Source organism: Poecilia reticulata, chromosome 10 (assembly GCF_904066995.2).
Source record: "Poecilia reticulata chromosome 10, P_reticulata-male-v2, whole genome shotgun sequence".
Lineage (NCBI taxonomy): Eukaryota > Metazoa > Chordata > Actinopteri > Cyprinodontiformes > Poeciliidae > Poecilia > Poecilia reticulata.
Window position 1 is genome coordinate 6,846,385 of NC_088839.1, and position 21,297 is coordinate 6,867,681.

Consider the following 21,297-nt stretch of genomic DNA (forward strand, 5'->3'; position numbering starts at 1 on the left):
AGCCAGCCAGCAGTAGCTGCCTCCCGACTAATCACACAGCATTAACATAAACCAGCTAACTCCACGGGCTAACTTGGACAGCCATCTGCCTTTCATTTTCTTATTCGCTCCGAATTAAAAAGCCGCGAAGAGCAGACAGAGATTTGACGAACGGTGCAAAACGAAGAACAACGTCACCGTCGCGCACGGTTACCTTAGCCTCTTCTTCCATCCAGCTGGCAGCGTCATTTGACAAAGCAGGGAAGCCCACGGTTGGAAACTCTACCTTGGCTAGCAGCGGGCTAGCCAGCTTGCTAGCTGCTAACATTGCTAACTGTAGTTAGCTAGCTAGCGAGCTGTGATAAGTTGCGTCATGGAGGAGCTTGTAGTGGAAGTGAGAGGGACAAGTGGAGCCTTTTATAAGGTAAGTTACATAAATTACACCGCGCTTTGCTACAGTTGCCATAGTTTGTTCAAATATAAACAATGGATAACAAAATAACAGCGCCGAGCTAGCCCTGCGATGCCTGTTGGTGGATGTGGGCCTCTTGTCTGTGACCAGCCTCCACCTAGATCGGTTGGTTGGTGTAATAATAAACCAGAAGACAAAACCTTTACGTTTTATTTGTGTTTCCCCCCGTAATGCGAGCTTAATTAACGTCCACATCCCGGCCGGGTGTCTGCGAAACTAGAGCGGTTAATTTAGGCTACGTGATTGTTTCCGTTTAAGTGATGGAGAGGAGCTTCTTACAGATGCAAACAACTGAACTTACAATGATGTTTCAGCCAAGACGATTAATAAATTAGCAACAAATGGTAGCAATGGCTGCTTGGTTGGAGAATGAACAAATCAGAGTATGCTAATACCAATAACAGACTGAATTAGTCCCAGTCTTGAAATCGATGGAGTTGGATTTAATCGTTTTTTCAAGTGTGTATGAAAAGCGACTGACGTTGGTGTATTTTTTGAGCTTCTAGGCTTTATTTGACAGTACAAATCAAGTAAACGATTAAAGAAAATCAGGTTAGCACTCTATCTTCTGTAATATGATAAAAACAGACATAACTTAAATTTAGATGATGTCAGAGATTTTTTTTTTAAACTAAATATGACTTTTTATTATTATTGTTATTTACATTTTGCTGTTAAGTTATTAAGCTCTTGACAAAAAATATTTTTTACTCGTAGTAATAATAATAAAAAAAGATGCTTATAAGAGACTAATTAAAGTTGATTGTAAAAAAAAAAAACTGGCTGTAAATGAACTGGTTAGACTGGGTTGTTGATGCAGGTTGCCAGTCAGGAAATATCTCACTGAAGAGAGCCACACTTCTGAGAGAGCCACACTTCTGACAATCAGTGTGTGATCTAAGATGTGTTGAATTTCATAAAACTTAGCTGCTTTAAATCAACAAACATATGCTGTATTCCACAGAAGCAATGTTACTGAACAAAATGTCCATTTTATATTTGATTTAGGCATTGCAACCAGATCGCACGCACTATAAAGTGTCGATTTGGGAAGGGGGATTCTTGTCCTAAAACGTACAAAAGCAGATCATCTGTATCCATCGAACACCAGTAAACATATACATCCTTTATATACAAACCTGTTCAACATCTTGTTATACCTTCCTTTTTCTCTCCTTTACAACTCTATGCCTTTTCCTACCATGCTGTGTGGTTGATTTCTGGCACTTGTTTGCACGGCGTGTAACTTGCCAGTCTGACGATTATAAAAATGGTTACATATTGGCTAAAAGTGTTGACATTATTGACCCCTTAACCTTAATCTGTTGTCAAAAAATAAAAATCAACGTTACAGAATAAACAGGTGGGCTCTAGGCCTGTGGTATCAGGGTTAAATTGGTCCCTATATTTCTTAAACTGGAACTGAAAAAAACTGGCTAGCACTTTAGCTTTACAAATAAAATATTTCAATCACAGATTTGAAACTGTTAACTAAGAAAACAAAGCAGTTTTTAAAGAAGAATAATCCAATCTAGATCCGACAAGTCTAAGGAGTTCATCATGTCAATTAGCAGCCATGTTAGTTGGTTGCCTTAGCACAGACTGAAGACGTCGCCCTAAAGTCCAGTTTAACGCTAAATAATAGCAACTTTTCTCATCATGCATGTTGCCCTAAAAATAACTATGGATTATGAAGTGAAGTTTACCCAAACTGGTTTAGGTGCCAAATATTTGTGAAATAACTCTTTATCACACTCCCAAATCAGAAGCTAGCGTCAGTATTTTTGGTGTGACCTGTGGGAAACATACAGATACTAAAACCTAAATGTTCAGAATGTTGTCAACAAAAAAAACAAAAAAAACTCTCAATTTGTGTGAACCAGGAATCTTCTAAGTGATGGAAAAACAGGAGTAATAATTGGGCAGATATTTCAGTTTCTTTATAGAGTAAATTTAAAATGCTTTTGTGACGGATATTGAATTAGAACAGGAGCTTGATTAAAAACATTAGACAATTGTTTAGTGTGTGTCTACTCGTTTATGTAGCCTATTTAGGAAAGTCTCTGCTGTATTCAGTAACTTTTTTAAGTCTGACAAGCGTAATGCTGTGGACCCTCACGTATTTTTACGGTTAGGGGTGGTTTAAATGTCTGGTGTGTGTGTGTGAGAGAGTTAACGTAACATAAATTTTGTTCTTGGTCTGTTTTCAGACTTGATGGTCTGGTTGACTCTTCAATTGTGGCCAAAACTGCAACATTTGTTACATTTTCAGTTGACGCGATTGTCTTTCATACTGCACTTTGTCAAACAATCTAAAGCCTTTGAAAAGCCTGTTCCCCTCCTCGCCTGCGATGGCGCTGCACCAAGAAACAGTGAAGGAAACGGCACAAAAACGTCTGAAGAAGGCACTTGAAAGCGACTTCCTGCTTTATAACATGTAAACAAAAATGGAGAAACATCAGATTTTAGTGGTTGTTTGATTTCTCTTTTGTGTTTGGTAATGTCTTCCATTACTGCTAGACTGGTTCGTTTGTTTTGGTTGCACCACAGTTCAGTTTGTTGGTCCACAACAGAGTTCGATTATGCATTCACACCTCCACTAAAGAACTGGACTATGTAGGCAAATGAACTAGAGTTTGATTAAAGCGGCTTAGCAGCTCTAGTGTGAATGCACACTAATGATGGCAGCAGAAAAACGCCGACTTCACTACCAGCACATGAACATTTGTTAGTTTTTACTTGGATTAGTGTGACTCCTTAACTGTAATCCTGTTCACTTTTACAACTCAGGGAGGTTTTAAGAAAGCTTTTACTGACTATTTCAGAGGTTTATGGGAAACTTCTGTTTTTACTTGATTTCATCCGTCGCTGACAGCAAGCCTTTAAGCCCGGTGCTACTCCTGAGGCAACACTCTGAATCTTTGAATTAGTCGTTTCCTTACAGGCAGGATGTGTCCTATTTGCAATCTTTTATGCACATGAATGCACATTGTAGAAAGATACTGTCAAACTGGAGTCAAATGTCTTACGGAATCTGTGGAAGAGGAATAGAGCCACAGAAAAAAGAAAGAAAACGAATTCTTTAATGAGAATGAAAGTCAAAATTTTAAGAAAAACTCAGAAGTTAGCAAAGAAGGTAAGAATTCTGCGGAAAATGTCGGAACTGCAAAAAAAGTCGATTCTGAGGCGAGTCTGAAATTTATGAAAAAAATTCTTAATTTAGAGAAAAGTCTAAATTTTGTGAAAAAAATTCTGAATTTTGTGAAAGTCAGAATTTTCGCAGAAAGTCAGAAATCTGCAAAAAAAAATTAATATTGTATTAAAAATCATAATTTCTTGATGTCCCTCATCCTCTTTTGTGTGAATCAGTTGCATTAATGGCAGAGGCTTGTTTATTTTTATGTTTTCCTATTTTTTTTTTTTTTTACCAGAGCAATGCATCACTGTAAATATTAATTTTTTTGCTCTTCTTTCAGGCTTTTGTGAAGGACGTCCACGAGGGATCCGTCACTGTGGCATTTGAAAACAAGTGAGTAATGTATTAAAAGGCAAAAATAATGGCTGTGTTTTCATCTTAGGCCAACGTTATGAAGTCTGTTTTTACTGTTTGCGTGTCCCAGTTGGCAGCCGGAGCGTCAGATCCCGTTCCAGGACGTTCGCTTCCCCCCTCCGACAGGCTTCAGCAAAGAGATAAATGAAAGCGATGAAGTTGAGGTGGGAGTGGTTCCGTTTTCTTTTCAAGAATCGCTAAAACTTGAGCACAAAGAATGGAGTTAAAACACAAGCTATTGAGAATCAATGCAAAGGTTATTGAGAAATGAACTGTGTGTGTTTGTCAGGTGTACTCCAGAGCGAATGACAAGGAGCCGTGTGGATGGTGGCTGGCCAAGGTTCGCATGGTCAAAGGAGAGGTACGGCTGGATCCACGTATCTTTATTCAACCGTTAGAATAGATTTTAGTTTGGTAAAAACGTTGTAAATGTTCCTTTAGGAACCCTTGACCCTCACCTTCTCCTGTTTTCAGTTTTACGTGATCGAGTACGCGGCGTGCGACGCCACGCTGAACGAGATCGTAACGCTGGAGCGGTTACGGCCGGTCAACCCGAACAAGCCAGCCACCAAAAGCACCTTCATCAAGATCAGGCTGGAAGTCCCCGAAGACCTGCGACAGATGCAAGTCTCATTCATAACCCACACCGCCCCTTTTCAGTTCTATAAACACAAACAAAAATAAAACATAACGACTCGTATGGTACGTCGCATTTCCAGGTGCTCCAAGGAGTCGGCGCACAAAGACTTCAAGAAAGCTGTCGGCGCGTTCAGCATCACCTACGACTCTGAGAAAAAGCAGCTGGTCATCTTGGTTCGTCAGCAGATTTGAACATTCATAGTGGTCTGCCTGAGTTGTGGATTGTGTGGATGTGTCCGGACGCACCGCCTTGTTGAGTGAAATCCGGCTTTACCTCCTGTTGCAGTCGGTGAACGAGGTCACGACAAAGCGGGCCAACATGATGAGCGACATGCACTTCAGGAGCCTCCGCACCAAACTGTCGCTCATGATGCGGAACGAGGAGGCCAGCAGGCAGCTGGAGGTACGCTCACAAAACTGTTCACACCCTTTGAGATGGTTTCACTCTGGTTACAAGCACGTCATCCGTTTGCTTTTGTTAAGATCAGGAGTCTGCAATCCTTTGAAATTGGAAGAGGTTTTTTCTTCAGCTAAATTATTTTGTTTAGAGCAGTGTTTTTCAACCACTGTTCCGCGGCACACTAGTGTGGCGTGAGTGATCGTCAGGTGTGCCGTCGAAATTATTCAATTTCACCTACGGTACCGTATTTTTCGGACTATAAGCTGCTACTTTTTTTCTAAGCTTTGAACCATGCGGATTGTAGCCCTCTGTGGCTTTGCTGTGTATTTTTTTTCAACCACCAGGGGGCTCTCTAGCAGGAAGTGAATCATTAGAAGTCAAAATTGTAAATCAAAAGAAGAACGTGCTAATTTTCAACCTGTTCAGGGGTATTTTTAAGCAGCAGGCACGATGGAGAAATGTTTTGAAACTCATATCAAGCAGCTTTTAAGTTGAGGGCTGTCGATCTGGCACTACAGGAAGGAAATAGAGCCGCTGCATTTAAGCTCGGTGTGAACGAAACCATGGTTCGGCTTTGGAGACTGAGTGCTGCGTCCTTAATATATGCAGCAGATTTATTAGGACGCAGCACTCTGCTGGGTCCTTATGGAAAATTGAGAGCAGCTTCCAGTTTTTGTGTTTTTTTCAAAAAAAATTGAAGGTGCTATTATGGTGCGCTCTATAGTCCGAAAAAAACGGTAATTGATTTTAAAAGATTTTTTGAAAATGAATTATCTGCAAATAATGCCACCTTCGAGTGTCTGCTGTAGTAATGACTAGCGGCGTAATCATGTAATTTTCTTACCACTAGATGGCAGTAGGTACAGAGCATTTTACATTAAAACAAGAGAATTAGTGATGCATGAGTGTTGCAGGTAGCGGTGAGAGCACTGAATCTAGCAAGACTGTGATGGAAAAGACAGAGAAGCTCAGCAGTAGTTGGAAAGAGCATGAGTTCATTTTCCACAACATATCTGTGTGAAATGAGCTTCTCTAGTCTGGCTACTAAAAAAACTAAAACCAGAGAGAGACTGAGAGCTGTTGAGGAAGAGCTTTGTCTTTCTTCAATTTCTGCCAGAAAATCAGCTGTTTTCATCCAAACATGCACAGCTTTCACACTAGGTGGGTAAAATATACAGATATTGACATTTTGTACATGCAACTCTTCATATTGTAACAGTGAATATGAAGTGAAATGTTTCCCAAATATTATTGCTTCTTTCAGAATAAGAATTATTTTCTGTATTCTGGCTATAAGATGCTTGTGGATTAGTTTGTAAAACAGTTTGAAGTTTTCTACAACTTCTTTAAATTTAACACCACAGTGTTGTTGCTGTTCAGGGGTATTTTTGAAGTGGACATGTTAAGTGCAATTTGAAATAAGAAATGTAAAATGTGATAATGCATTTTTGTGTTTATTTGATTCCTATTCAAGAGACTTAGATAAGAATGACAATATATGTAATATAGGTGGCTACAGAGTATCTTTGTTTACATTTTTGGTTGGTGGTGTGCCTCGGGATTTTTTCAATTAAAACAATGTACCTTGGCTCGAAAAAGGTTGAAAAACACTGGTTTAGAGCCATAAAATACGTTTAAGTTGTGGATATTTGTCATAAAAGGCAAATAATTTGAATTATTTATGTATTTTTGTTTATTTCAGAGTTCCAGACAGTTGGCATCTCGGTTTCATGAGCAGTTTGCGGTACGGGATGACCTGATGGGTCTGGCCATCGGGACTCATGGGGCCAACATTCAGCAGGCGCGAAAAGTCCCCGGAGTCACTAACATCGACCTGGACGAAGAAACGTGCACCTTCCACATATACGGGGAGGTAGGCAGGCTGCTCCAGATCAACTGCCACACCAACGAGGTACTACGTGATGAAGAAGAGGGTAACGACCTTTTAATTGGTCTGCTTTTCCCAGGACCAGGATGCAGTCCGAATAGCTAGGAGCTACCTGGAGTTTTCCGAAGATATCATCAAAGTTCCCCGAAACTTAGTCGGTGAGCATAACGAGATCATGCGCTCTGACCCTTTAGTTCATATTTGCTTTCTCTCGCCACTGACCGGATTCGGGCCCCCTGCAGGAAAAGTGATCGGAAAGAATGGCAAGCTGATCCAGGAAGTGGTGGATAAGTCCGGTGTGGTGAGGGTTCGAATCGAGCCGGAGAACGACAAGAAGCCCTCGGCAGCGGCTGCGGCAGCAGCGGATGAGGTCAGTGGTGTCGGGATGAAAACGCCTCAGTTTCTGGATTTTCTTCACATCTCTTCCACTTCAAACCATGTTTGATGTTCTTCTTCAGGGAATGGTGCCATTTGTGTTTGTGGGGACCAAGGAAAGTATTTCCAATGCAACGGTGCTCCTGGACTATCACCTCAATTACCTTAAGGTGAGTATTGCATCCCAAAGGCAGATTAATAGTGTTGTTTATTTGTGCACTGATAAATCTGCAACAATTTCCTTAATTTTGGGAGATTGATGATACTTAGAAGTAAAACCAATCCAATCCTCCGATTTTATATTGTCTCCATAAAGATCTGAAAATCAGCCACTGCAGTATTTTACGAGGAATGACTGACAGAATCAATATTTAACAACTTTTCAGATAGAAAAATTGGTATCAGCCAAAATCAGAATTGGTAGGTCAGGCTTTTTAAACGGACTGTCCACGCAGCCCTAAAAAGCCTTAAAGTGTCCAGTTCTTGTACATATAATTAAGGCCTTTAAAATGTCTCAAATTAATTAAAAATAAATAAATCAAAGTTGCCCTTAAATGCGTTTATTCCAGGTCTTAAACTTTGTTGAGGCTGGACTATTTCAGCTAGTATGTAGGGACGTTTTGTGACTAAATGCTGTTGAGGCTACTTTAAGTTTATTAGCTGCTAATAAACTGTTGCTGTCTAACTAGCTAGCTTTTTTTCTGTGTATCGTGAGAGTGCAAATGTATAACAGATGACATTTTTCATAAAAATTTTATTTTCCGTTTACATAGGACTTAAATGTCATTCATGCTGGTCTTAAAAAGTCTTACATTTCTTTTAAAAGTTGAAATGAAACCAAATTCAAAAGGAAATCGCAGAAATTGTGATAAAGATTGGTGATCGACCAAAAATCTGCAATCGATGCACCCCTAGTTTTTTTTTTTTTTCTTACTGGACGTACACCAGCTCACAATCTGGTCACGACTGTCATCTCTCTGGGAATGTAATTTCCTGTTTCTGTGTCTGCAGGAGGTGGACCAGCTGCGCTTGGAGCGCCTTCAGATTGACGAGCAGCTGCGACAGATAGGGGGCGGGGGCGGAGGGGGAGGGACAGGCCCCCGAAACCCCAAAGACAAATCCTATGTGTTCGATAACGGGATGGGGATGGGCAGAGGAGCAGGAGGTGGGAAGCCCTACTTGGGAGGAAGAGGCGGACGGGGCCGGAGAGGGGGCGGGGCGGCGTTTACCTCAGGTGTGCTCACCGTAACTCTTCCTGTTTCCTCATAAACAAGGAAGTTTGCGGTAAACGTCCTTGTTTACCATAAACTCTTTCGACTCCACAGGCACCAACTCAGAGGCGTCCAACGCTTCGGAGACGGAGTCAGACCACCGAGAGGAGCTGAGCGACTGGTCCCTGGCACCCACCGAGGAGCTGATGACGGGGGGCGGGTCGCTGCCCAGGCGGACAGACGGCAGGAAACGAGCCGGAGGGGGGGCCCTGAGGGGCCGCGGGGGCAGAGGGAGAGGAGGGGGAGGGTATAAAGGTGATTATTGTTATTCTGCTAGCAAGAGGTTAGCAACCTGAAATGAATACAAATCTTTGTTTGTTGGGCTGACACGATTAATCGGATTAATTGTGATTAATCGATTATTTCGTCTACTGATTAATTAATTGATTAATCTTTAACTTTAGTATGCAGATTTTTAAAAGGGCCATTTGCTACAAAAAACATTTTCAAATATAAACACCTGTCTGTAAATATACTCAAAACTCAAGTGGCATTTTTTTATATTCTCCCAGTTCAAGTTGACTACATGAATGTATGTTACTGCATTAGGCAATGCAATGTTTTCTCCTATCTGAATAAGGATTTTAATGGTTTATTTGCGTCGTTTACTGTATTTTTAATATTGCATTAAAAAAGGCTCAACTAATTAAATGAAAAATCTAAAGAATGTGACCACTTTTTTTTTGTAACTGATAACCATCATCTAGATTGTCTTCGGAATAAAGGCGGTTTTCACTTTAGGTTTATTATAAATGTCTCTTTCTTTTGACTAAAAGGTATTTGTTTTTGTGTTGCCTAGGTGATGACATGCAGTGGGGCGAGCCAAGACCTCGTCATGTAAGGGACCCAAAACCTCGAGGCCAGGAAGACAGTCTGCAGGTGAACTTTTACTAATATGAGCAACAGAAATTATTTTCATCTCTGGATTTCAGCAACTCAAACCAAGGGTGTCCAAAGTGTGGCCCATGGGCCGTTTGTGGCTCACGGGCGTAGGGACAGGTGATGTCCTGTCCCATTGGCCATTGAATTGGCCAAATGAAGACAATTTAATTTGGCTCCCATCTGGGGGATGAAGAAGGACAAACAAGACGCTCCGCCGCTGGTGAACGGAGTGTGGTTGATTTTAGTTTCATTTTAGTTTCATTTGGCCTCAAAAAAACTGAATCTCGTCTTTGTCAAAGATTTTGTACGTCTTAGTTACACCAACTATCATTTTCCTCTCAATTATGTTGTTTAGTATTTATTGGCCTGTCACAGGAAATAAATAAAGCATGATGTCAAAGCACAAAGCATAGAATTAGACTGAATAGATCCACCCTCACGGATCAGGCACACTGTCACAGAAAGAATTTTGTTCAATATCTGTACTGATATAGGTGTTGATATCAGATCGGTGCATCTCTAGTTACAGTCATGAGGGATGAATATGTTTACAAAAGCCTGGGAGTGTAGGAGCGGATGTAATGCTCTGTTTTGCCCTGCAGATCCGTGTGGATGGGAACAACGAGCGCAGCGTGCAGCACTCATCGGGCGGCCGAGGAGGAGGAGGAGGAGGAGGAGGACCTTCTTCATCCCAGAGCGGCATTGCCGTCGGGGGGGACGGCCAGTCCCGCCATCACCATCAGAGACCCCTGAGAGACCGGGTGATGAAGAAGGACAAACAGGACGCTCCGGCGCTGGTGAACGGAGTGTCGTAGACGCACCCACGGAGGACCTTCTCACACACACACACACACACACACACACACGCTCACACACAGGCAACTTCTCATACACCATCTTATAGTCTCTGGCGTATTTTTTAAATTTTATTTTTTGGTCTTTTTCTCGTCTTTGTCGCACACAAGAGGACACACATTTCCATCGGCATGGAAACGTTTAGCGAAGTCTTGATCCGTTCCCGCCTGCTGTTGTCTCCTGTTCTTCTCTGGACTGTTTCGGGACAAGAGGAGAAGAAGAAGAAGGTTTTGACGAAAGCTCCTCTGTGACAGAAGGGTTAGCTGAGGGGGGAAAAAAAGCGCTCCCATTTCACTCCGTCAACACCACAAATATGTATTTTTTGGGGAGTTTTTTTTTTTTCTCCTTCAGTCCCATTCGTGCTTACTCGCATGAGAAAACGGGAACGACGGCGGCGGCAGAAATCTTTGGAAACAATTTCACCCATTTGGCAAAAGTTTCAACGTTTTTAACTCTTAGAGATGATCGTGGACTTCGCTGTGTCCAAACAATTCCCCTTCTCCCCCCCCCCTGGTACAGATGCACATTTTGCTTCTCTAAAGCTCCCAAAATTCAACATATTCAAAGTCACCCAAAACCAACTTTCTACAACGTACCTGTTCGGAAAAAAAAAAAAAAAAAAAAAAAGTCGCAAATCTGAGATTTTTTTTTGTCCCTGTGGGAAGATGTTTGGTTGTGGGGAAAAATGTTTGCAGATGGCACTTTACTTTTATTTTCTACCTTTTTATCCACACTGAAATACAAACAGGTATGCACTCCTAAAAGCGACGCTCTACATCACGCTGTTATTTGAAAAGGCCTGTGTTTGGTTTTGATGCCTAAATATTGTAAGCTGTCGAACCCCGTTTCTTCTGAAGCATACAGACTTAAACCTGAGGCCAGCTGGTGTGAAATATCTGTTTTATTTTGTTTTTTTTAAAAAGCAAATTAAAACTCAGCAGCAACTTCCTAAAGTCTAGGTTTGTACTACGTCGATGTCAACTGTCATTTTGTAAAAAAAAAAATAAATAAACGCTCCACCTCTCTTGTGAACAGATTGATGATACGGTGAGAGAAAGGGGAAAAAGAAACCACTGACTCATGGCTCCAGCCTGTAAAATAGAAGATTGATGCTCGTATACGGATTCATCGCAGCACGCCTGCACTGGGTTTAGACGATACTGCACTGATTCACAGGGTGGTACTAAAGAGCTGTCAGGTGAAGACTCCTAACCTGCATTTTACTTTGGTTTCTGGCTCTATTTACATTAAAACAGTCCTTTTAAGTGGAGGGAAGATGAAATGGCTCAAACAGGACAGTTCTCCTGTTTAATTTATTCATTCGTCAAGCCTTTTCATTTATTAAACATATTTGTCTAACTGTAGATGAAATATCAGTTGTTTTTAGTTGAAGTTTTTACTCCCTCCCCACGTTCTGCTTGTCCAACATATTTGTGATCTATCCCTTTCCTGTTTGCCTTTTTTTCTTCAAAATCACATTTTGGCTGTTTCTTGCAAACGAAGACCAAAACGAGACATTTTCCTACGGCTACAATAGTCAGTGAAGCGGTCATTATGTGCCTGTGGTTTTTTTCATAAACTGTGTGAGCTTCTCGTTTTTCAGTCACCTTGAGGCTCCTTTATGTTTGTGCCTTGGGTTTATGTTCCTCCTCCTCTGTAAATTTAGCAAATTTTAAAGGAAACAGTCATCAGCGTACAGATGTACAAAGGAGATTCTGTGATTCTTCATGGGAGAAATGGCTGTTTTTAAAGTTAAAGTCCCTGAGGTTTTTTTTTTTTTTGTACAATTTACATAATGGAGGTCAAAACAATATGATGGGTGTGAACTGTAATCATGACGCGTTTTAACGTTGTATTCATCGATTTCTGTGGATTTTCTTGCATGGAAGAGAGCAGTTTGATTTAGCTGGGGGAGAAAGCCTTAAAAGTTGATTTACTGTCACTTTTTTCTATTATTCAAACCGACCCCGATAAAGGACATGGGCTAATGTAGAGAGGTGTTATGATTTAGGAAACAAAATGACTAAGATTAGGTTTATCAACGAATCCGTAGACTTTATTTAACACAAATATTTCAGAAGCTATCAAGTCTTTTTCATAATTCTCACTAGCTGCGTTTCCATTAAAAATGTGCACAGAACTTTGTCGCAAAAAAACAAAAAGCATTTGAAATTGTGAATAAGCTTGTTCACGCAATGAGTCATGATACGCGCCGTTATCCTCAAATGCTTCCTGTCGTTTTCTTCTTCTTGGTTTCTACCAGTGGTAACATCTGGTTGTTGGTCATTTGACTCGTGTGTGATGCAAAAACAAACCCATTTCCATTGCAGTTTTGCGACAGAACTCTTTTGATACAATAAAAAAATATATATTTTACCGAAAAACAAGTGTTTTTTTTTTTTTACTGCCGTTTAAGTGAATTTATTTTTGAAATGCGCCATTTTGTAATCAATGGAAACGCAGCTATTGAACAATATATTATAATTCATCAAGATTTGCATAATTGTAGGGATGGTTTTAAAAAATAGTCAAATTTAGACGATTAGCTTCACTATTAGCTGGACGTGACGAAACCTTCATATTAATGCTAGACATCTAAAGTTTCTTGTGGCCTGCTTCATAAATCCTACTAAAAGCAAAACCTTTGACACAACTCTTGAGAAGAAGCAAACCTTTCTAAAGGAAAGTCTGAATTACTTTAATCTGCGACTGACTGACAGCTCAGTGCGTAGGGGGGAAACCTTGAGTCTAATTTTGTGACACGTGCCTTTGATTATGGCTAGCATCACAACCTAGATGAATAAATCAGGGATGGAGGATAATTCAGTGTCTCAAGATGGTAAAAAAAAAAACTTACTTGACTTGAGCTCTCGAAGCTTTGGCTGAAGTCTGAAGGCAAAGAAGTAAAAGTTCATGAGTGTGGTGGTGTCGGCGCATAAGGACGGTGGCTGCTGTAAGCGCTGGACCTCTAGGTGTTGCATCTGTAGCGTCAGACTGAAGCCTGACAGCTCATCTGTGAAATTCTGTGCAGGCCTCGAGTGGCCGCTCGGCCCTCACATGCACCCTTTTTAAAGTTTTGTTTCTGGGTGTGAAGCGGTAAGTGAACCGGCTCCTAAAGCCGCTTTAACACCTGATATATGAACCGAAGAGGTGGCTGTGGTTAGGCCAGGTTCATTTTTTTATTTTTTTTTTTATACCTTCATTGCATGAACATCTTTCTTCTGGACTTTAAAGACATTCAGTAGACTTTGACATATTTTTTTTTTAAATAGGTGTTTGGCTTGAGTATCCAGTCATGAGCTGAAAGCGTACACCTTAGAGTCAGTGACATGTAGAACTTTATATAACATTTTAGAAAGTGGTGACATGAGTAATAAATGATGAAACAAGTTGTTTTAGAAGTCTTTTTTTTTTACCCCCTTTTCAATTATGTTTGTTAATTTCTCCATCACTAATATGTTAAGACTTTGCTTTCACTTGTTTACACTGCAGCCGTGTTGCATTTAGTTTCTCTGGTAAGGATTCAAACCAGCTCATCAACCAATGGTTCCAGTGAAAGTAACCTATGTATTGTCAGTAGAGCATCTGCGGTTTTAAGACAAAAAAAAACAAAACAAGAAGGGAGGGTGGCATACTGTATATAATGATGTCATTATTTGTTTAGGAAAAGATTTGTACAATTGTTTAAAATGCTCTCTTATGCTATTTTTTTCTTGTTTTTGTTTAATATCGGGCTAAATGCTTGAGCTCCAGAATAAACTCAATGCTGTGCAGTAAAGTAGGATTTGGTTGAAATATGGTTGATATGAACAGCTTTGCAGAGGGAGTTGGTTTTCATCTGACTTTATGAAAATCTACCCAAAACTGAATAAAATACTGAACCCACTCAGGGAATTTGACCTAATGATTGATGGAAACTGTATGACGATGACAGTATTAAAGCAAATGTCAAGATTTCATGAACACTTTAGATTGTCTGTTGCCCCCAAATCTGCGACTGTTGTAGTGATGAGTAAAATAAACATTTCTGGGCCATTTTATACACAAGTTGGCGATTTTTGTGGGTTCTGATTGGTTGGTCCCCTTGTCATTTCATACCTTTAGAGTTTTGATTGTCTTCTGCATAAGTTTTTTTTTTTTTTTTTTTTTATTCGGGGAGATTTGTGTGCCAAATGGCATTTTATACCAGCTAAACCTTCAGCTTGTACTCACTTTGACAAAAGAAATTTTAAGAAACTCTCCATTATCTTCTCGAAGTCTACTCTAAGGAAATGTAGAGGAATCACCCCAAGAAATATCGACCACCCAGATGTAAGGTGTTTTTATTTTTATCACTATAGTTCATAAAAATGTCAATAATAAACAAAATCAGACAATGCAATGATTTTAATACTTGGGTACAGAATGTTAGAAGTGACAAAATGGCATCACCGGGGTATGAAATAATATGGCTTGGCGATGGGGCTGATCTGGATTTCATGACTCCCTTCGATGTTTTATGGTCTGCAGGAGCTTTTCTCATTCTAGATTTAGAAAGAAAGGACAGTTTGGGCTCATGACTCGAACAGTCATGAGCTGAAAGAGTTGTTCATGAACAGTCATGAACAACTCTGAAATTAGAAGGGAAAAAAAGAAGCTACATGCTAGCATGTTCTAGCTAAGGTGTTGCTAATTTCAGAGCAGCTACAACAAAGACGGTTAGCTGAGCTTAAACTCTTGAAACTAATTTTGAATTGCTTCAAAGTGTAAAAACATGCTGGTAAACATCACATTGTTAGCTTTGTTGTTTATTCTGAGCTATAACAGAACATAAAGAGTGATAGTAGAGGTTTATTTTAACTGAAGAGACGGTGTGTGTGATTGTTAGCCATATCTGCAGTCTACACTAGCATCTCCCTAGCGCTAATATAAAGGGTTTCAGCCTTGAAGAAAACACTTGTGGCTAACCTGAAGCGAGTATTATGTCCTACGGTATGTCGACATGCATAACGTCGTATGGTGGATTCTCCCTTTAATTCCTAGCTAAAAGTGAACCCTGAGACTTTCTTGCTCTCTACGTGTACAGATGAAATAATAGCCAACCTATTTTTGTCATTTACAAATACCCTAGGTATTTTTTTCAACAACAAAAACTGTTATTTACCATTTTAGTGCTGCCAGGCAGACTTATCTCCCACAGGATAGATGGTACACGCTGATCTAGTTGGGTTTTTTTTTTTTTTGGAAAGTGTTATAAATGTTTCAGAGACCTTCATTTTAAGCGCTGTTGTCGCACCAGATTGGAGGAAACTCCCTTCACCTCTGGTTGTGCGTTGTTGTTTTATGGAGCCTCCGGGTTCAGGTGGGATGTGTTTTGTTTGCTTGTTGTTTTTTTTACCTGCAGGAGAGTGAATTAGTTCTGTGGGGAAGAAAAGCTGAAACATATTTCAGTGTTTGGGTTGAATTATTAGGGAGATCACTAACCAAGCGTACTGCTGAACAAGACCAATGTATGTAAATAACTAAAACACTAAAGTGAAAGAAGACTGTTGCATGCTGACCCGGTTGAGGTCACTGAGGAGATGTTGCTTTGAAAGCATTTTAACCAACTGGTGGTGACGTAGTTAACTAGTAACCTGGCATTTAAGCAGCTCACCTGAGATCAGTAGAGCTCATTTCATGGCATGAAGCTCATCTCAGTGGGTGAACTATCAAGAACTTCGACTTATGCTGAGATGCATGGACAGAATTGGTTGTGGCCAATCAACCGTTTGAGATCCCAAAATGGTAATGGGCTGCTAAGTGATGCCATTTAAGACATAACCATGCAGCGTTTTCTACATGGGAACCCATGAATATGAATTCTAATACAACTGTTTAAACCATGATGATGGTTTTTTGTTAAGGAGCAATCCTTCTGAAACTTGCAAATCACTGTAAACCCACTTGTGTCTCACCTAGAAATGTCTTTGTAAGCTAGTGAAAGTGAACGTTGGGTCTAGAAGCCTGCCTTCAACATTTAGACCTTTTCGACAGAGAATTGGGGGAAAAAAGTAGAAATCCATCTGATTGGAAGTATGTACTTTACAGATTAGTGGAGAGTCTGTCTGTGGCTATAGGGTGTAGGAGTGCATGTGATTGTCACAGAGTGCTGTCCTGACTATAGACCAGAACTGACTTAGTTTGGGAAGGTTTTGTTTGTTTAATCGGAAAACAGTGGAGTCTTACCAAATGCTGAAAGGTCCTGCTTTTGTTCTGACTTCACTTGAAACATCAAATTTGGTATGTATGTCAAGACATTTAAAGATATTTATGAACCGCCATTATTCCCATGGCGGTTCGTCTTGGGCTAAAACGAGGTCTATCCAAATTGTGTTTTTTATTGTTAGCTCAGATGTCAGACAGCAGTTATTTGTAGAAGGTAACATCGAAGAATACTAGGTGTTCACCCTATGGGCTATTCAACTATAGATTGCCAGAAAGTGACGACTTGCAGAGCATCTGTAGATACTTAAACCAGGGTAATTCAAAAAGCTGTAAAACCTTGTGTGCACTTTTTGGGCATTTTAATCTTTGTTTTCTCTTTTTGTACATACTACCTGCATTTAAGATGTTTGGGTGGACATGTCTGGTTATAGTGCAATATATTTTGTATGCAAGCAGTTTCAATAAATAAAGTTTGATCTTCCTCCGGTATCTTGGGCGCATTTTTTGTACCTTTTAGTGTGATAGTAACGACACAAAGCTACTCCCTACAACTCTAATAGGTTTGTACAATTGTCATTTTCTGTCAAAATTATCGCCCGAGAGTCGCGTGGCGCAGTGTTTAGCGCGAGCGCCCCGTAAACAGAAGCTAACGGCTTCGATGAGACCGTCACGAGCTCGACTCCCGTTCTCGGTTCCGTTGCCGCATCTGTCGGCCACTCGTCCAAATAACTACTTCCGGTTCCGGAGCCATTTACAATGGGGAAATGTTCAAGAGATTTGACTATATCTACACGGCAAAGCTCTGAGTTAAATTTGTAATGTTCAGCTTAAACGTCCAATGTTACAAGGGGGTTCGGACCCATGGTATCAGAACAAATGTGAAAATCTTTTCTAAATTCTTAACACAATAAATGCTAAAATAGTAATTTATCTGGAAAATCGTTGATGATACAAACATAGATTTATTTAAAGATCCATAATAAGAGATGTAAATCTTTCAGTCGAGCAATTCGATTGCTATTTTTAGGATCACGATTCGATTCAGAAACAAATAATTTTTTTTCAAAAAGTCTAGAGATTCTTTTTAAATTATGTGACGGACAAGAGGAAAACACAGTAAAAAAACCTTATATTTATTTAAAACAGTTCTGTACGGTTGCTTTTTAAAACTATATATTCATAATGTATCGAGTGAGAGTGACACCGTGATTAAACTTTGCAGTATGTTCGCAAATAGGAACGGCAAAGATGTACAACTTTAACGTATTTTGAAATCGATTTTTAAATGGATTCATAATTCCCAGGACTAATTGTATTTATTTTCTGTGCCTATGAATAATAATTAATAATATAACAATAATGTTATATTAGTAATATAACATATTATTAATGATTTTATAATTAATAACAATTATAATTATCTCAGTAATAATAATACTGAGAAATATACGAGTGAGCAGTAGCAAAAAACTCAGATTTAAATAACTGATGTCATCAAAATGTCTCATAAATCCTTTAATTTTATTAGCATGAAGTCCATAATAGAGTCTCATATCTTCATAAAAATAAACGTCCCCCAAAAATAAAGTTGATTAATAAAATCAAACTGTTTGCTCCCCGATTAAAAGTAAGAAAAGTTTGAGGATTAGGTGAAAAGATTTAAGATTTTTACGAATGTGTAATACTGACTTTCAGCCACACGGGGGAACTGTGGCACCGTGCTCGCTCCTCCCACAAGGCATCACAAAGAAGCAGAAAGAGGAGCCAGAAGAAAGCCTGGGTACATTTTGAAAATTCATGACATGCACTTCTCTACTTCTGCAAGATACACAGCAAGAATAATGAGCTCAAAGCTGAGAAGTTGGTACTTCCTGACTATTTTATTATTTCATGTTCTTTTTCATATGTTTGTGTGTGTGTTAGAGAGAGAGAGAGAGAGAGAGAGAGAGAGAGAGATAACTCCAATAGCCTCTCAGAATCATTGTTGAAATTATTGGCACTGCTGTGTGGCTTCAACCGCAGAAAGACAGGAACAATAATAACTCTGCACAAACAGCCACCCTGTTGATGAAGGCTGTGAGCAAGGAAACAAATACTGTATTTATCTCTCTGTTTTTGCCCCTAATTACAAATTCTCCTCAAATCTATCTCTTCCTTCTCTAATAACTTATCCAACAACTGTTTTATTCATAAATCATGTATTTTTTTTCCTCCACATTTTCTCTCTCTTTCTCAAGTCATTCTGTCTCAGTGTCTGACCTAGTTTTGGACTCACACACACACACACACACACACACACACACACACACACACACACACACACACACACACACACACACACACACACACACACACAGTATCCATGTTCCTGCAGGTGCTTAAAACCCTTTAAGATTGGTCGTATTTTGATGCGGTGTTTTTATGGTGTGGTGATTTGTGAGGCCGGAATCGGTCGAGGTTATGAAACGGCACTTTGAGACAATCAGGCAATAACAGGAATGGCAGACAGTGATTTAATTCACAGCCTTTCTCTCTCTCTCTCTCTCTCTTTTGCTCTCCTCCAACCAAGGCTGTTGTTTGCTGGTTGTGATGCAGACTCGTACTGGCATGTTGCCCCAGACCAAACCAAAAAAACCACAAAAAAAAACAACAACAAAAAGCAGCAACACGCTGGGAAGAATAAACCAAGACAGACACACAGCACATCTCTGGATGTTTCCTTTCTCCGGTACAGTTTGGACTCTTCGTTCTCCATCATCAAAGGGGGTCCGTGAGGCAGCAACAGTTGACAACACCCCGCACACGCTGCGTGGAAACTTTCAACCATCTGCTCTGTCCTTAATCGTAGCCTGGTGTAAACAGTTTTAAAAAAAGAAGAAGCTGCTGCCGCCGGGCATGTGGTGCAGGAGACGTGCGATGGAGAACATGTTTGACCACGTTAATGCCACAGCTGAGCTGAACGGAAAGTGATGTGCTTGGAAAGAGGACAGTGCATACTCAAACGAGTTGAAGAGACATCTTTTCAAATTTGATGAGTACAAACAACATCCAGTCATTTGAAAATGATGACGTTACAGTCAATTACTTTGAGAACATCACATTATTGGTTAGGGGACATATTAAACCTACCATGCATCAATTCATGTCTGCTGATGCATAGGGCTACTTATTAATGTACTGTAATTTACATAAATAGTAATAAAAAGTTTTTCTTTGTTGGTGGGGCACCAAAACCGTCTCCAGCCCAGGGGCCCACATCCTTGTAAATCCGGCCCCTGACTCAAACAATGTTACTGTGAGTTTTGTGAAGGGAAACGCTCACAGAATGGCAAGTGACCAACAAGCAGCAGCAGAAACAAAAACTAGTGCCTTTCTAAGGCGGTCCAGATCGAGTGAAGTCTCCAAAACAAAAGAGGAAAAATCTAGAAAAAGATTCTCTGTTGTTTTTCACACACAAAAGAAAACAGAGCAATACAAGTCAAACATGTTACAATCAGCATGTTTGATTGTTCACCGCTTTTCAATGAAAGTGGTGAAGCACGGTTCTGAATGTGACTGTTAATATATGTCCTACGTTTGCCGTCATATTTAAAGCGTAACAACAAAATAACAGAAGTAAAAGGGAAAACTCACATGTCCAAAGAAAGACATGTGAATGCCACCAAATGACTCTTTTTCTCAACATAGCAGTGATGATCAACAGGTGATTCTAGAAACATGGAAAAATGTGTAGAAGTGTTAGATTTGGTTACAATATGCCATGAATACTACAGTAACAGACAGATTGGTTTACTGGAAGAAAATGTTCAATTTCTGTCCTGCAGTCCTGGAAGTGTTCAGCTAAACCTCACGGTAAAACCAACAGAATGAGCATAAAACAGGCGAGCGAGGATTACCAGGCACTGTTGTGAAGTTATCTTTGTGGGAAGATGTTTGCTAACAGATCAATAGTTCACAGTGGATAAAAAAAAAGCACCAGCCATAAAAGTACTGGTGTGTGACTCATGTAGTGACAAAGGAAGATCAAACAACATTCAAATCATCCAACGTGTATTGTTGGACTGCATGTTGTCAGATTTTGTTTGCTTATTTAGCATTTCAACATTTACTTGAATAGCTTTGCACCTGACGTAATAAACAAATAAATAGACAAATTAATTAATGAAGAAAATTGGAAATGAATAAATAAAATGTCCTTATACGAGGATGATATCCCACTGTTCACAACCAACCTTCAGTGTACGAGCCCAGCTGTCCTAGATACAGTCTCTCAGTTTGGCAGGTTTTCAGACTTGGTCTAAGAGTGAACTGACGCCAATTAGAGATTACTGGAGATTTGAATTCACTTTATGAAGCTAACTTTCTACCCCTGGTGGTAAAACTGCAAAATAACATTCAGTTTTGGAGAGCTCTCCTCATTTCCCTGGTGGGAAGGATTAATGCAATAAAAATGGTTTTCCTCCCTCAGATCCTTTATCTGTTTCAAAAATATTCCCATCTTTTTACCTAATAATGTTTTTAAGAAATCATTTTAAGAATCATTTCATTTCTATGGGACTAGAACCAAATTAGCAAAGCTCACCTTTGCCAGGTAAAACTGAAAGGCGGACTGGCCCTCCCAAATTTTTCATCCTACTTTTACTTTTGTGCGCTACGCATTATTACAATTTAGATACCATGGCATACAATACAACTGCATCATCCACAGTGCTATACATATTTGGAAACAGATAAAATCCCAGTTTGGTATTGAGTCTGTATCTCCCTCATTACCAAGGAGTCCCTTCATAAAGTGAATCC

General features: G+C 39.8%; 1 protein-coding gene across 1 annotated transcript; it reads left to right on the top strand.

The window, feature by feature from the left end:
* Positions 1-16,986, top strand: fmr1 (fragile X messenger ribonucleoprotein 1). Its single transcript, XM_081611582.1, is given in 15 exon segments — positions 1-403; positions 3,928-3,980; positions 4,072-4,165; positions 4,291-4,362; positions 4,476-4,624; positions 4,721-4,814; positions 4,927-5,043; positions 6,743-6,913; positions 7,008-7,086; positions 7,171-7,369; positions 7,371-7,473; positions 8,315-8,537; positions 8,629-8,829; positions 9,374-9,453; positions 10,059-16,986. Coding segments are annotated over 15 exon segments (1,899 nt in total). The 5' UTR covers positions 1-352; the 3' UTR covers positions 10,272-16,986.
* The last annotated feature ends 4,311 nt before the right edge of the window (positions 16,987-21,297 follow it).